Below are 16,311 nucleotides of genomic sequence, written 5' to 3'. Positions count from 1 at the left end.
AAGCATGGGCACCCTGAGGCACCAACTTGAATGCATTAATGGTTGCCGCGTTCAAACCGTGCTGGACTGCCAGCACTGCTATTAGTGGACAGTGACCGGGGCTTTGCAATTGCCGCTCTTCATTGCACTGATAGTACGTTGTTCCACCGAGAGAGAACGCGGCAGTAGTACTAGTTCGTTTGTTGTAGGATGATTGGTTTCGAATCTTCGATGCACGTCTGAAATTGGAAACTCTTGTATTTTACACGCCCGATATCCGTTCCCCGTATTTTCAGAAGGAGCAGCTATACGATTAACTGCATCCACCCCATGTACATATAAGCTTCGAAGATTAGTAGTACTTCCCTGGACCATCATAACAGTGCATTGTATTGAATATTTATGAATGTTAATTCATTCCAGTTCAGTCTCGTCGAGACAGTATAAATACCTCATAATTTTTAGCCTGTTCAGTAAGCCATCCTACATAAGCCAACGAGATCTAGAGAACGTAAGGGAGCAGATACATGAATAAAACGCGAACAGGCGAATATTAACGATGAGAGTACAAAAGATGGCCAGGAACAAATAGCAATAGACAAGGAATGCATATATCTTTAAATAAACCAAAATGTCACATATATATACGTATACAGGAGCCACAAAGGAGGTACCACGCTACCCTGGAACGTTATTTGCAGCTTTGTCCCCTCCATTTGAACTGGCATCTTTGTTGCTGAGGTCTCCACTACGGGTGATACGCTCAGTATCCCTGGCCCCACTGGATGGCGAAATGTCGATGTCCAGGGCATCTTCACCAGTATCTTTGAAATGCGCAACGCTGCCCGCGACAACTGAGGCTGATACTGAAGTGACAGTTGCCTCGCTTCCAGATGAATCCCTACGAGGAGGAAGACCACGTGACTTAGCGGTCCGGCGTTCGGGCCGTCTTTCTTCCGGAGGGTCATCAGGTGCAGGGGAAAGAGCAGAATTGTCGATAGAGTAGGGAGGGGAAGGCTCTCCTGCGGTAGAAGTGCGCGCCGTGGCATTGGCAGCGGAGCTCCTTGGGTTTCGGGAGCGCTTGGCAGGATAGGTCGCGTCACCGTCATCAACTTCTCTGCGCTTTCTTTTGTTTCCACCTCCAGCAGGGCGCCTCCTGCGGGAACTAGCTTTTTCCTTGAGTTCCGGCTCGGGGATAGGGGTAACGTCAATAGAAGTGACGGGGGAGGGAGCTGGCTCATTTGCGTCGCGTACTTTAGGCGCGGGGCGACGTGCACGATTTGAAGATCGGCGCGTGGGATCATCCATTATTACTGCCGGTGCGGGGAGCCCGAACGCAGTGGGATCCAAATCGGGGAGAGATAGGGCGAGACGACCAAGAGGATGATAAAGTGGCAGTGAAGGACCCATCGTCCATCTCTTATGTCTCTTAGAATGACTGGGCTGGTGGATTGTCCAATGCTGAAGAGATTGAGGGGATGGAGAATGGCTTGACGAAGATGCATGACAGCCAACTGGCGGTACCTCCAGATGGAGAGCGGTTGTCCCTGCGGTGGGGGAGCGATACGTGATTTGTGGCTTCCAGCGGATCGAAGTCATGAATGCTAACGGGATGATTTGCGAAAGCTAGTAGCTGGCGAATAATCTGAACCCTGAGAACCTGCAGAAAACTATGGGAGAAAAGGCTCACGAGAGTAGAATAGTAAAACACTGTTATGGTCGCATGCCACGACGACCGTGTCGAGTCTTCTGATGATGTGCGTGAGCGCCAAATTGCACAATGATCCGGGACGTATGAGTAGTAGATATCGTTATTGGGGAGCTATCTGGTATCAGGGACAACTAAATTGACGCGCGGAAATGGCAAGTCACAGCTGGACGCTGGATGATGCGTTACTGTGAGTTATACGGAGAGTTATCAAAACTAGCAGTGAGCACGACCAACGTCCGGAATTGATGCTGTCATGACTGGCACGGTTTATTTGCCGGGTTATGTAATAATGACCGCAGAAAGTTATTGTCACCTTTACCCAGCTTTGGTAATCACGACCTCGAAGCCCACAAGTTGTAGGCAGCATCACACCAAAGAATGAGACTCCTTTTTTTGCGAGTATGAAATACAACGCCGGAGCGCATAACAGTACAATACAGCAACAGCAACACAACCAACAGGAAGTACAGAATATCTACATTGACACGGAAACCCAGCAACGAACATATGTCATGATCCTCACAGTAATCAAATAATATTGCTGAAGGTCATCAGTCTCCGGCGAATGTTCAACAGGCGTTCTTTTCTTGTCGTGAGCATTAGGCGCTTCTGAGCGATAGAAGCATCTTCGCTGACCAACTCCTTCATTCGCTCAGAGAAGTTGGGCGCAGATGCGGCATCAGTTAGCAAGTTCATGAGAAGGCTCTGCGAAAGTTGGTTTGCCAGGGCATGATGGAGAGCATGCTCGATCGTGAAAGGGATATGGTCAATGATCCGCTGCTCGAGGTGATGAGCGCGTTGAAACGGGGATGATGAGCGAGACTCACCTTATAGGCAACGTGATAATAGGCTCGAACGTCGGCCATCACAACCAGCTCTTCCTCGAATGAGTCTGGAGGTAACAACCTTGCAAGATCTGAAACCTGAAGACCTGCATACCCCGCTTCTGCAAGAGCCCTCAAAGCTTTGGCTTCGGGCGTCTCCAACTCGCCAGGGTAAGTCTTATTAGGACTAGGCTTACAAGTACGATCTTTTGAGGCCATAACATTCACCTTCCGTCCCGACGCAGGTAGCGGGTCACATTCGACATCAGAGATTCCGTTAAATCCACAGGGGCCGGGAGACGCAGGCCGTGGCGTCATGGGCCCCTGGTAGATGGGAGCTCTGTACAGAAAAGGTCTACTCCGAACTGTCTTATAATGAGCCAGCCATTTTTCGCGGAGTGTCTGAAGATAGTGCGTGTTCTGAGTATAGTGTGGAATAGTTTCCAAATCTAACGCTGTTTTGACAGCGTTTTTGGCACGCGCCCTGCAGATATCAACCTGAATTCGAATCAAATTGCTAATTTAAAAAACAACTTGAGCCAGGCGATGATGGTGAAAAGTCAACGCTTACCCAAAATATTCCTCGAGAACTTTAAAGCGTCCGAAATGGGTGCTTATCAGTGCGTCGACGACTTGATCAAGCACATTATTGACACCAGCAAGACAGCGCTCAGACGGAGCAACCCAAAGTTTGGTGAATTGAGCAATGAGGTTTGCCTTTGCCTGATATGGCACGTTGTTGGGAAGCTCCCATCCGATTGCCCTTCAAGGTTGGTTCAGCTGCCGCTCAACTACAAGAAAATACGAAAACAAACTCTTGAATAGCCTTGCGAATATCATATATGCCCATCGCTTTCACGCCTGGGTCTCGCTCAGTAAGAGTCATATTTCCTTCAGTATCATCCAGTGGAACGTAGTCTTGCGGTTCATTGAAAGGTCTATAGTCTGGGGCAGTGCCGCGTATATCCCTCTTGAAAATGGCATAGAAAGCACGATTCCGCTGGGCAAGACTTTTGTCTGCGTGACTGCCATTCACAAAGCTCCTGAAGTCATCGCAGAATGCGTTAAGTCGTCCTAAAACCTCGATTTGTGGGTCATTTTCAAGTGGTGGGGGCAGTTCATCGAAGTCCTTGGTGCATTTCGCCAGGAGCGTGTCGACATCTTCTCTAAGACATGGTAAACTATAAACAATGTAAGTGCTTTATAGCGAGCCAGCTAGAGCAAGGTGTACGCACGTTTCCTCAATCAATCGAATGAGCAGTCGGCTTATATCGGACACAAAGCCTGGAATCCCGAATCGATGACGGTCGGTCACATCCTTCCAGGGCGACGTCGTGTCAAAATATTCAGCAGCACGCCTTTGCGATTCAGCACGAGATAGGCGTTGTGCACGTTCGGAATCATCGGGAAGACGCACGCAATAAAAACCGTGCCTGAGTGTGTGCTCCTCTGAACGACCTTCGATGATTTCTACCCATTTGCGGCGTTGGTTGATAGCTCCAGTACCAAGCGTATCAGGTTTTGTAAGCACGCCTGAAGAACTTTGAGTCGTTTAATCATCCTGCAGTATGGGTTACTTGCCGATTGTTCGCTTTCCAATGGGATCAGCGGCCCTGGCGAGACTCATTGATTGTTGATTTTCCATATCATCTGGCACCGCGCCCATCAATTTAGTAAAAAAAAAAATTTGCAGTGCATGCACTTACCACTCATGGGAATCGTAGTCAAAATGATAGTGTTTTTTTTCTCGACATAATGCTCTGCCAGACTTTTCACCAATGCAACCATTTCGGGTTCTTCGTTCTGAATTAGACCTTTACTGCTCATCAGATATGTCGCCTCGATATAGACGGGTATATACTTACCAGGCAGATCATAGAATGACAGATCAGTTGCGTCGGGGTCTTCGATCGAGACGCACACGACATTGCGAGAAAACTTCAATGTATTTTTTATGTTCTTGAGTTCCTCGATGGTCTTTGTGTGGAAAGTGGAAGAAGAAACGTTCGGGTTCAAGATAGCTGCCTGAGCACGACGCAGCCAAACTTCGAATTCACTTCTGTCAGTGATCATTTGGCCAAATCGCACATTAGTAGGCTTTTGGAGGTCTAGGCCGTTACTATCGAAACCGATACGTAGGGTGATAGTGCAGGACCACGATGTGGTATGACTAGACATGTTACATTCCATAGGGCATCTGCATATAGCAGTATGAGTATCCGCGCAATAGCTAGTAGTTATTAGGGTCACCTTGTACACGTTCCACTATCTCTTGGGACGTTGATCTTTATCGCAAGGAAAAATATAATGAATAAAAAAAATAAAAGGATAATCAATCTGCCCACGTACCCCACTGACGGCCTCGACGAGTGAGCTTTTTCCCGCTGAAATTTTAGGTTGAGTATAGTGTGGGTGCAAAGAAAGGCAATCACAAACCTGATTGGCCACCAATGACGACTACAGATGGTAAGGCGATCAAAGCGTCGGCACTGTACAAGGTAGTGTGAGCGATCCAAGGTTACAATCAAATCCATAATCACTCACCCCATAGATCGAAGGTCAGCCATCATCTCCATAAGTTCCCTGCGCCTACGAGCATAGTCGGTGGATGATATGTCCACTTCCTCCCATGTCTCTGGAGGGCTCACGGAACCAGAGAGGGAAGGGAGTGAGGTTGCATCAAGAGAGGGCTCGATTGAGGGTTCCGTAGAAGCTGCTTGTTTGCGTCTATTGCGAAGTAAATCCATGGTAGGTTGAATGCTAAAGGCGTATTGGACACGACATCAAAATGACCTCTGTTTTTATGCGCTGGCTTTCGAATTCAGAGACTTCTTGGACACGTGTGTCGACGTACAATGCACCGCGACCGAGTCGTAATCCACGGCATGAGGTGAAAAGAAAGCGCCTTTAGATGATCTGATGCCAGCACATACAGCTATTAGCGACACCTTATCGTATATTGGGGGTGATTCCTACATGAAGTGATATGTCATAAAAGATCTGCGGTGACCTTTTCGGCAAATCATGTTGTTCTGGCTTTATTGGTTTTCATATCAGAGCCCGCCTGTACACACAAGTACGTGGAGAAGATAAACACGTGCAGGAGATAAAGTTGTTATCACATACATGAGTCTTGTATGACTCAATCATAATGAGCTTTTGCGATTGGTGCCGATATTCAGGCAATCGCAGACACCCAGAAAAAAGTTTTCGGGAAACAGAAGAAGAGTATGCTGCGACGCAGGAGGTTAGCTTTCAAGAGTAAATCGAGATGAGGCCAATGGCGACAAGTAACTTTGTCGCACAGTCACGTGATCAAGGTGACCATTAGCAAGATAGAATTTATGGGTCCAACCTTCTATCACAATCGAATGATTTTGTGTCAAGGATTCGCTATGCGCTGCATCTACACTTACGATGACGAGAAATCTCTTCTCATTGGCAAATTCAACAACACTAGTGGACAACAGTCACCCAATGATTCCGAGGTATCGTGGGTCACACCTGTCTTTGGAGCAGATCACGTCAAAGTAAGTGCATCTCTATGTACAGTATCATACGAAGATGCCTCTGATCTCCCTGAAAAACAAGGCAATTTTTGAGTAGATTGCGATGTCCTGCAAACAATGGTCTAGAATAAATTTGCAAAACGTCTCCATGGGACTGTGGACGATGTTGCCATAAATACTGTGATTCTGCGCATCCACGCGGCAGAGTTATGACACAAGCATATCCAGGGAAATGTATCCCATATTTTGCAAGCTGGTCCTTGTTCTGATTCGGCCACTCTGTCGTCGTCACTCTTCCATGCATGTCGCTACAATAACGATGGGTACTTTGCTATCACCAATGGCTGATGAAAAGGGTTGTTAATTGGTTTGTAGAACCTTTATGGCTCCTGCGCCCACAGTACAGAAGGAGATGGACATCGTCTCCCTCGTCCATAGTGATGTGCATGGCCCGGCTTCAGGCCGTGGGCCAGGCCGAGCCAGGCCAAAGTCACGGCTTGGTGACGGCTTTGTCCTGGCCTGAGATTTTGAGAAGCCGAAGCCGGCGGCTCAAGCCACGGCTTATGTCACACAGAACTGTGCCTGCAGCGTCGCAAACACCACTCACTTGACGACCCCAGAATCCCACTTCTATCCCATTTTAGACTTTCACTTACCATTGTATGAGCTCATGACAGTGAGTTGCTGATCTTTGTTCTTTCCAAGCACGACATAACTCACTTTGTTGCTGGTGGATAGATCAATTTCAGTAATTTGCCCTCTTTTACGAGTCTCTTGCGACTTGCAAGCTTGGCAGCTAGCACATTTGTTTTCGGACAAAAGGTGTGCATCTGTGATGGTATTTTTTTCATATCTGTTTCCTACTACTTGTCTCTAATGGTTGGAACCATCCACACAGACAGTGATGATGAATGTCATGCATGACCAGTCCGTCAAAAGAAGCCCAGTGCCGCCCTTCTCCAACATTCAGAGAAGGCGGCTCTCCCATCCCAAACCAAGGCCATCAACACCTTTCATGCAGCTGAGGCTACGAGGCATTTGCCTGAAATTCAACATGCTTCCAACACGGATCAAACCACCCCCAGCTCAACAGGTGACACCACACCATCAGGTTCAACCCTGGCAACCTCGGCAGCACTCAAAACGGGTAAACGGATGCGTGTTGAAGCAGTTGTTGATGAATCTGATGGAGAGGAATACGAGGATGCATGCACCGAGGAATGTGAAGATGCACGCACCAATCCACGACGTAAGTTTCTTTTTCCATCTGCAAATATAAAACTGATACCCTGGTAGCCAAAAGATTGCGCAAATCAGTGCCAATCAATGTAGATTTGATTGACGATGATGGCATTCCTATTGATGTTCATGTCCAACCCATTACCGACACAGCTACGACACGCGAAGGCAAGACTGTGGATCTCGACGCCTTTTTTGGTGCAACATTCGATCGTACGGGAACCAACAGCAAGGTCAAAAAGCACCGAAAGTGCAAGTTATGCGTGTAGGTCCATAAGGTCATGATTGCACTTGCTCATTCACACCAAATTAATAGGAAACAGTGTATACTTGTGAACGAAGCTACAACACTTCGTCGTCATGCCGAAGCAAATTTTGCGGTGCGTAAATTTCTTTCATATATTCATTGTGCATATATATACATGATTATACTGTAGGGAAAGTATCAACAATGGGCGAAGGAGAACTCCTTCAAGTCTATGTTACCGGGTGACATCAAGGCCCGCAAGGAGAAGGCCGAGCAGGCACAGCGGACCATTAACTCGCATCTGACTGAACGCAAACTCTCTGAACGAGTCATACTGTACTCGGATAAGTTATTCAAACGAGCTGCAATTGAATGGTTGGTTGTGACGGACCAAGTATGTATGCTTTGCTTGATCTAATAGTATGACCATTGACATGCCTTCATCTAGCCCATCCAAGCCCTCGAACACCCGAAGTTCCAGGAGATGATCGATGTTGCTTCATGGGCGACAAATGGTGTCAAAATCCCCGGTCGCAAAGCCACCCGCGCTGAGATCATACAAATATTTAAGAATCATTTGACGAGACTCCGGACGACGTTAAATGTATGTCACAATTCAGCGTGTGCTTTACCACATCTCATCCGCCAACACAGAGCACTGCTGTTAGCGGAGCAATCAATATCACTTGTGATGCGTGGCAAGCCACCAACACTGATGGATATTTCGCTGTCACTGGCCACTGGATCGAAGAGAAGTCAATGATGCAATGGGAGTGCGAAAGCGCACTTCTTGGCTTTACCCAGCTCAACAACGCACACAATGGGAAGCGTCTCGGTGGCACACTGTTCAAAGTTTTAGATTGCATCGGTATCACACATAAGGCATGTCATTTTTGCATTCTGCTTGGCTTACTAGTCTAATCATGATATATAGTTGGGCCATGTCACTTGTGATAATGCCTCTAACAATGGCACAATGCTCGAGGAGTTTGCTCGACTCTATAAAGTGCATCACAAAAAGGAGTTCCCTTGCTATGAACGAAGGATCAAGTAAGTCACTTGTTTCGCAGTTGATATGTGCTCACATAGTGTTCAGCTGTCTCGCTCATGTGATTAATCTCAGCACCCAAGTACTGATCAGTACATACAGCAAATCTCCGCACTATGAACCTCACAATCCCCATGCTCATGAGCCGGATACCACCAAGCATCAAAATCGTGACGAGATCGGACTCATACGTTCGATATGCGTAAAGGTGATTGATATCTCTTTGCACATTATGTTTTACTGAATTATTCAAAGGAGCGATCATCTGCGAAACGTAAGGAACTTTACAAAACAGTGCAAGTCAAGGCTGGCATCTCGCACCCTACACAACTCCTTCTGGATATGAAGGTCTGTTGGTCCTCGACCTATGTGATGGTCAACCGTGCGGAAAGCAATAAAGAGGTGAGTGTAGTCTGCAGTGTTCAATAATGCAATGTCTAATTTCTGACAACAGCATGTTGACGTCTTCGTGTATGAGATGGGGCTACAAGAGCGAGACTTGACGAAACGGGCTAAGATCGACTTCCTTACGCTGGCGCCAGATGAATGGACCTGTGTTGGTAAATTTGCTGATCTATTATCGGTATGTTACCTTCATTATTTGATATTGTGCCGCCGCTGATTTAATGTTTCAGTACGCAGACGTTACCCAGCAGGCCTTCTCGTCAGAATCAACTACTATGCTACATCTTGCTATCCCTGCACTCGAGACTCTCCATCAAGCTTGGTCTTCACGTGCAGAACGGCCAAAATATTCACATTTCACACCAGCATTGCATGCCGCTGCACAAAAGCTCGACGAGTATTATGATAAGACCACTGACTCCCCGGCCTATGTCATGACTATGTGTATGTTCCATTTACCATGTATCCGTGATGCTCATGTTCCATGCAGTGCTTGATCCAACGGGTAAAATGTCGTACTTCAAGAAGAACTGGCCCAAGGATTTGCAAGACGAAGTTCTCGCTTGCGCAAAACAAGTGGTATGTTGGACAAAGTTATTCACCAGCCTACAATCACTTACAAGTCATTTAGTTTGAGGCTCACTATCTTGAATTGGGCCAGGCAGCATCCATGTCACAACCTTCGCTTGTCAAGAAAGGCAAGGCTAGCGGACTCAAGAAGTTAATTCACGAGGCACAGAGCTCCGATGAAGATGACGATGACGAGACTGTCGTCACCCATACAGATCCATCTAGACCATGGTATGCCAGTTTTGAAAACTATGTCGATGCTGTAGAGACGAAACCTCCGCCTGGAATGAGCATAATTCAATGGTGGGGTGTAAGTACACATCCAAGTCTATCTCATCTCAATACTGACCAGTCTTTGTTGTAGATTAATGGACACAGATATGGCCCAGTATGGACCTCACTAGCTCGTGACTACCTCTCAATTATGGCATCGTCAGTTTCGAGTGAGCGCGCGTTCTCACAGGGTGGTATTACCATTAGCAAGCGCCGCAACCGCCTCAAAGGCAACATCATTGAGGCACTACAGTGCGTCAAATGTGCCCTCTGCCATGATCTACTCTTCCGCGAGCCTGGACCCTCGTCATCAACTGAGGAAGCTCTCGAGGACTCTGATATTGAAATGGATGCTAACGAGAAGCTGAGTGATGTCAAAGATGGGGATGAGGAGGGCTGGGATGCTCTTCTGGAGGGAGATGAGGATTTTGTAGAATCAGATGCTGACTCCATGATGTAAATTATCTGCTGAACATGTTTCTCCATTTTCAGTACTTGGGCCATGGCTCAGGCCAAAGCCGAGCCAAAGCCAGCTGTCACTGGCGGCTTTGGCCCGGCCTCGAATTTTCGCAAGCCTAAGCCATCTGAAGCCAGGCCAAAGCCACGGCTTTCGAGCCAAGCCGGGCCGGAACATCATTACTCGTCCAGGCCACCGAGGTATAGAGCCAATGTTTTTGCAGCCGCGGCTGCAGGGACTTTGCCCTTGGAGTCCTCATTCAACCCTAATAATATGAATGACAATCCTCTGTCTCCCCAAACCTCAATGTCTACCTGCCGTATCCCACAGCCTGACATGTTGCCCGTCGATCGTCACATCACATGCAGCACGTGAAATAGTACATGGCATGGCGTCAAAAGCTGCTTCCGCCATGTCGCGGCCCACAATGAGGTTTATGAGTGAGCCTTTTTCTCACTCCACTCTCCCCGCAAAGCATTACGTTACATGGTCAACTTTCATATCCCTATAGAGGCATCGTCTGTTGGACAATTTCAGTGCACACACCTGTTGTGGACCTGCATTCCTTACATCTGAAGGGACTGGCAAATACCGTAATCTCGACCATCATTTCTTGTAGGTTTTTGCCCCTGATCTCCTGAGCCACTTCTTTGGTCATACCACATTGTTTGGTGAGATCTGAAATTGCGGAAAGGTACTCTCCGGTGTGTAGACGGAGCTCCTCAAGGCCGACCGTGTCAAACACCTGATAACGGAGGTTACTTGGAACTCCGTCCAATGCAAGATACGGTGGTGAGCATCGGGCGATATGTGCGCTATTTTTTGGCCGGCGAAGAGGTTTGCGACGGAGTTTTTGCCTGCTCCTATATTTCCAAGATCATTACCATACTATATTAGACTCGTGAACGTTTCTGCAGTCAGTAATATTCGACCCTTGGATAAAATAGCGCTGTATGTACCTGTGCTGTGTCGATTCCATGCTGCATAATGGGCAAGCTATTTTACAGACGCCACAGAACACCACAGAATTGCCCCAGAATGATGCTATTTGTGACTGGTATATACAAGGTATATATATGCGATTTGTGGGATCGATTAAGATCCATCTTTGTACAACACTTCAAGTGAGATTGCGATTGCGGCAAACTGCGAATAAGTAATATATGGGAGTGTCAATGCCCATCACGTTTTGATATGTGTTTGCAAATTGCTAGATGTTGCTATCTAATGCCCCGGCCCTAGTCGTGACAAAGGGTTACAGCACTTTGATCCCAACTGAAAGTGCGAGCTAAATATGTGAACATCTGGCGGCCGCATCCACTAATTCAACAATCCATCTAGTTCATAGATAACTTGGCTTGCACAAGTTATGTTACCTCCAGCGACCACCTGGTTGATGATGCCAGTATACTATAAATCTTGCGGCAACAGACAGTCCAGACACTGAATAAGAGGTGAACGACGAGAGCCTTCAAGGATACACGTGATGACCGGCTGCTTTGAAGGAAATCACGTGAAGTCAGTAAAAGGGAGGATCGGATGCTTCTTTGGTTTTGGTGTTACTTACCTTGACCCAACACATCTGATGACTCCTCTTGAACCCTTTCAATGCTAGTTGCTTGCTTCGTGCATTGCGCGATATCAGCACCAGACGTAATTTTCCGATGAACGCAAAGGGCATTATTGTGGCGTTCTCAACATTGCATGAAGGAATGATGAGAATACTAAATGATATCCTACAAGGCTGTGAGGATTAGACCCGTGGCGGCATTTTGATCTTGCCTTGAAACGAATCATTGTCCAAATACAGGACAGCGGGGTTAGACCGCAGACTAAATCAGCCACGGCATCTGCGTCGATTCTGCGAGTGGAAGTGACTCGTAAATGGGGTCTCCGTCATCGTAAAATTTCCCGCTGTGCACACGAGGAATAGCTTCGAAGGCCGGGGAGAGCGTGAAAAATGATGAGCCTAAGAATGTGGTCTCCTGTATTTATGGTTACTGTGACCTCAATAATCAATTCGCTCAAGATGTGAACTTTGAGCCGCAGCGGAAATGAAAGATGCGTATCACGCGGGTCGGTACTCGTGGACCAAGTGCATCTACTTACCTAAGGTACTGGAACGACGGAGTATTTGATCCTGCGGGATCAACATATGTATTATTATCAGTGTCCGTGAGCACTGAGAGAAGCAGACGGACCATGAGATAACAGATTTGTGCAGGATCACACACTGAGCCGGGTGTTATGGCCAACTCTGGACAAGTTCGCGAGAGAATAGCCGGGAACGCTAGAGTGTAGCCTCTTCATGAGGTTTGTAAGACTTCTGGTCTGCCACATCCATGAGCGCTATGTATTTGCAGGCCGTAGACTCCAGTGTCTTGAGTGATATATGGCTTGCGTACTTTGCTTGCACGACTTCTTGCGATCTTCCAGACGTTCATCGCATTTCAACCAATCTCAAATGGCGAGTATGGCGCAGAGTATCCTTGATTGTCTGTCCCGCGAGCTCTTGTACCAAGGTGAATGACGGAAGTTATAACGACGCAAGGACAAAAAAATTGCAAGTCGTAGATAACAAGCGTTTGGTGCTGGAGTATCGCCGTGCTTGGCTGTCGGTCGCGAATGTTTACTCTTGTCTCAATAACAATTATCAAGCATCGAAGTGGACCGAGCCTCCATCTGTACCCTGTGTGCTCGCCATCAACTGGATTCCGTGGTTGTGACCTTCTCCGCCGCTGATGCACCCTTTTTCCATCTTGAGACCCTCTGTCTCACAAATCAGTTCACGCTGCTTTGTGCAAGGTTTGTCTTCCACGTTCTCTTTCGCGATCATTGATGACTCGTGCTTGAACGCATAGGCATTGTTGATTGCAGCAGCGACCACGACATGAGGGGGAGTGTACGACACGTTTCTGTCAAGACTTTTGGGTTCGAAACTCAACTCGGATAAAGTCAGAAGTACTAGTAAAAGTCGTTAGATCGAGAAGTAATAGCAGCTACAAACTTCTTGACTTCTGTATGTACCATATGCTGCAGGTCTTCAGGTCTTGAAGTTTACGAGACAGACGCGTGAAGCGGCGAGAAGAAGCAGACATGAACCGAGCTCGAACTCGAGAAGATATTGGGTTCGACTTTCTTTTGTTAACCGCCGTAACTTGAAGCTTCATGCTCGGCGATGCTGCATATTTTTAGAGAGCAGGTTTGTGAAGATCCCACTGAGCCGGGTGCTATGGCCACTGCTCTGAGAGTCCGCGAGACCGTGGTAGCCAGGAATAGTACCATTGCGGGGAGTGTGGGCTCTTCATGAAGTTTGAAATAAGTTCGTGGCAAACAGTGACTGAGCTGGCAAATCTCGCGCTACTTACCTTACATACATATTTCCTTCCTCTTCCACTTCGTGACAAAGTCAGTTCAGTCGATATTGACCCTTGTCCCTGGTTGTTCCGGCGGTTTCAGGCGGTCGTCGTACGTATCGCCCGGAGTGAACCGGAGCTTTTGACGTTCCAAGATTTTGGTGGCGCGCTCCAAGGAGGTTAGATGATTGGTGTTCGAACGAGAAATGACATTTATCATTAGAAATCAGACTAAACGAGGCACAAAGGGGTAGAAAATCGCGGAAATAAAGGGGTCGTATAAGCTAGCAGCCATCGGGAGATTATGGGATGAAGTTCCGGCAATGGCTTGTCATTGGTATAAAATCCTCCAAAAACTCGAGTTCCGCATACCGTCCCAACCGCCATCATCTTTTTCGTGTTCGTGATTCGCATCGTAGAGTAAGTCCTTGTCACTGTTACCATCAATGCCAGCCCCATAAGTCTTTCCATGCGGGGTACCCGAACAGAAGGGCTTCCGTCGCCACCACGGATCTTGCTCGGATCATCGTCATCATCATTTATTGTCTTGACTTTTGTTGACCAACTTCATCAGACTCTGTCCACCACAATGGTTCATCCCCACCAGACACCCTACGTTACACCCCACATCTTGCATAAAAATTATGCTCAGGCTTTTGACAATGAATTCCATAGTAACCGTAAGTGCACCCAACTGCTATACCTCCTATTTACTCAATGTTTCAAACAGTCATTGGCCGTGACCTCGAGTATTTCTCGCATGCAGGATTTGACATGGATAGGATCCAGCTGAAGCGCAATGCACCTGTAGCCCAGCTTTATGAAGATGCCATCCGCAATGAGGGCGCAATTATTTCCTCATCCGGCGCACTCATCAACTTCTCTGGTAAGAAGACCGGTAGAAGTCCTAAAGACAAGCGAATCGTCTATGAGGAGACAAGCAAGGATGATATATGGTGGGGCTCCGTGAATATCAAGATGGACGAACGTGAGTTTACTCCGTTAAATACCCGTTCCTTGTCTCAGTAGTTGTTTCTAGACACGTTTGAGATCAACCGCGAGCGTGCCATCGACTATCTGAATACGCGTGACAATGTCTACGTCTTCGATGGTTTTGCTGGTGTAAGTCCTGTGCTTCAACTACATGGGCTTTGCACTGCTCACTCTTTTTAGTGGGATCCCAAATACCGCATCAAGGTCCGGGTCATTTGTGCCCGTGCATATCACGCTCTCTTCATGGTATGTAGCTACAATCCACATGTATTTCATCTTCTGACATCCAGGAAGAACAACATGTTGATCCGCCCGACCGAGGAAGAGCTCGCAAGTTTTGGCGAGCCCGACTTCATTATCTACAATGCTGGTCAGTTCCCCGCGAATCGCTTCACAAAGGGCATGTCTTCCACCACGTCGGTGGAAATCAACTTCAAGCGCATGGAAATGGTCATCCTCGGCACTGAGTACGCCGGCGAGATGAAGAAAGGTGTCTTTTCCGTCATGCACTATCTTCAACCCGTGAAGTTTGGCCAGCTCTCCCTCCACTCGTCTGCCAATGTCGGAATGGAGAAGGGCGACGTCACCCTGTTCTTCGGTCTTTCCGGAACCGGAAAGACCACTCTCTCCGCTGATCCAAACCGCCTTCTCATTGGCGATGATGAACATGTATGGTCAGACACTGGGGTGTTCAACATCGAAGGAGGATGCTATGCCAAGTGCATCAATCTGTCGAGCGAGAAGGAGCCAGAGATATTCAACGCCATTCGTTTCGGCTCCATCCTGGAGAACGTTGTATACAATCCTTTATCGCGCATACCGGATTATGACGATGTTGGCATCACGGAGAACACGCGCTGCGCATATCCGATTGAATACATTCCAAACGCCAAAATCCCATGCATGGTGGACAAACAACCGAGCAACATTATCATGTTGACGTGTGACGCATTCGGTGTCCTTCCCCCTGTTAGTAAACTTTCCCCAGAGCAAGCGAGCTACCATTTCCTTGCTGGTTACACCTCGTGAGTGTATTTTTGCTTCTGTCAGCGCTACTCGCTAAGTCGCGCTTGAAGGAAAACTCCTGGGACAGAGGATGGTGTCCTTGAGCCTATTCCGACATTCTCGACCTGCTACAGTGCACCTTTCATTGTGTTACACGTGGGTTTTTATCTCCTCCTAAGAACTCCTGAGCTAAGCCTTACTGTATCAGCCTGGACGCTATGCAGAAATGCTGGCTGAGCGCATGTCCAAACATAACGTGTCCTGCTGGTTAATCAACACGGGCTGGACAGGTGGTAAGTTCGGCACCGGCAAGCGCTGCCCACTCAAATACACCCGCCGCATCGTCGATGCCGTACACTCTGGCGAGCTTCTCGATAGTGAGTATGAGACCTTTGGCGGCTTCGGGCTCCAGATTCCTACTGCGGTAGAGGGTGTTCCTCGCGAAGTTCTCAACCCGCGTCTGGCTTGGGCAGACAAGGAGGCTTTTGAACGTGAGGTTCGCAAGCTTGCGGGCATGTTCCAAAAGGCGTTCAAGTTGTACGAAAGCGATGTGCAAGAAAGCGTGAGGTTGGCGGGTCCACGGGTGGACTAGAGACTCGGAGTAAACTCGGAGTCGCTCATTATTTATGAGGCAGGTATAGAGTGAAGTTATATAAATATTGCCATCTGAGCTGTACTGTACTTCATGTATGTAA

The 16,311-nt window shown here is 47.6% G+C and overlaps 3 protein-coding genes across 3 annotated transcripts; 1 reads left to right on the top strand and 2 right to left on the bottom strand.

Annotated features, from left to right (window-relative positions):
* Positions 1-347: 347 nt before the first annotated feature.
* EDB93DRAFT_1178335 (uncharacterized protein) lies at positions 348-1,946 on the bottom strand. Its single transcript, XM_041450577.1, has one exon. The coding sequence runs from the start codon at positions 1,576-1,578 to the stop codon at positions 658-660; it is 921 nt and encodes a 306-aa protein (XP_041302471.1). The 5' UTR covers positions 1,579-1,946; the 3' UTR covers positions 348-657.
* A 199-nt stretch (positions 1,947-2,145) lies between these two features.
* On the bottom strand, positions 2,146-5,169 carry EDB93DRAFT_939939 (P-loop containing nucleoside triphosphate hydrolase protein). The gene is made up of 13 exons (XM_041458014.1): positions 5,059-5,169; positions 4,951-5,003; positions 4,864-4,898; positions 4,765-4,799; positions 4,380-4,711; positions 4,221-4,328; positions 4,096-4,164; positions 3,750-4,047; positions 3,330-3,695; positions 3,086-3,277; positions 2,737-3,031; positions 2,518-2,676; positions 2,146-2,467 (listed from the first exon to the last, which is right to left on the bottom strand). Exons 1-13 carry the CDS (start codon positions 5,088-5,090, stop codon positions 2,219-2,221), a joined length of 2,223 nt encoding a protein of 740 aa, XP_041302470.1. The 5' UTR covers positions 5,091-5,169; the 3' UTR covers positions 2,146-2,218.
* Positions 5,170-14,207: 9,038 nt separating this feature from the next.
* EDB93DRAFT_1243135 (ATP-utilizing phosphoenolpyruvate carboxykinase) lies at positions 14,208-16,208 on the top strand (the record flags this gene model as incomplete). Its single annotated transcript, XM_041452101.1, has 7 exons — positions 14,208-14,298; positions 14,349-14,606; positions 14,658-14,740; positions 14,792-14,857; positions 14,906-15,636; positions 15,688-15,772; positions 15,825-16,208. The coding sequence occupies 7 exons, from the start codon at positions 14,208-14,210 to the stop codon at positions 16,206-16,208; spliced, it is 1,698 nt and encodes a 565-aa protein (XP_041302469.1).
* Between the last annotated feature and the right edge of the window lie 103 nt (positions 16,209-16,311).

This window comes from Suillus bovinus (assembly GCF_016758785.1).
Source record: "Suillus bovinus strain UH-Sbo-P2 chromosome Unknown EDB93scaffold_95, whole genome shotgun sequence".
Classification (NCBI taxonomy): domain Eukaryota; kingdom Fungi; phylum Basidiomycota; class Agaricomycetes; order Boletales; family Suillaceae; genus Suillus; species Suillus bovinus.
This window is presented reverse-complemented; position numbering and strand designations above follow the sequence as displayed.

Coding starts and splice junctions, on each gene's coding strand:
- EDB93DRAFT_939939 (XM_041458014.1), bottom strand. CDS start 5,090: ATGGAGATGATGGCTGACCTTCGATCTATGGG. Junction 4,800..4,863: donor TCGTCGAGGCCGTCAGTGGG/GTACGTGGGCAG, acceptor CTTGCGATAAAG/ATCAACGTCCCAAGAGATAG. Junction 2,677..2,736: donor CGTCGGGACGGAAGGTGAAT/GTTATGGCCTCA, acceptor TACCCTGGCGAG/TTGGAGACGCCCGAAGCCAA.
- EDB93DRAFT_1178335 (XM_041450577.1), bottom strand. CDS start 1,578: ATGACTTCGATCCGCTGGAAGCCACAAATCACGTATCGCTCCCCCACC.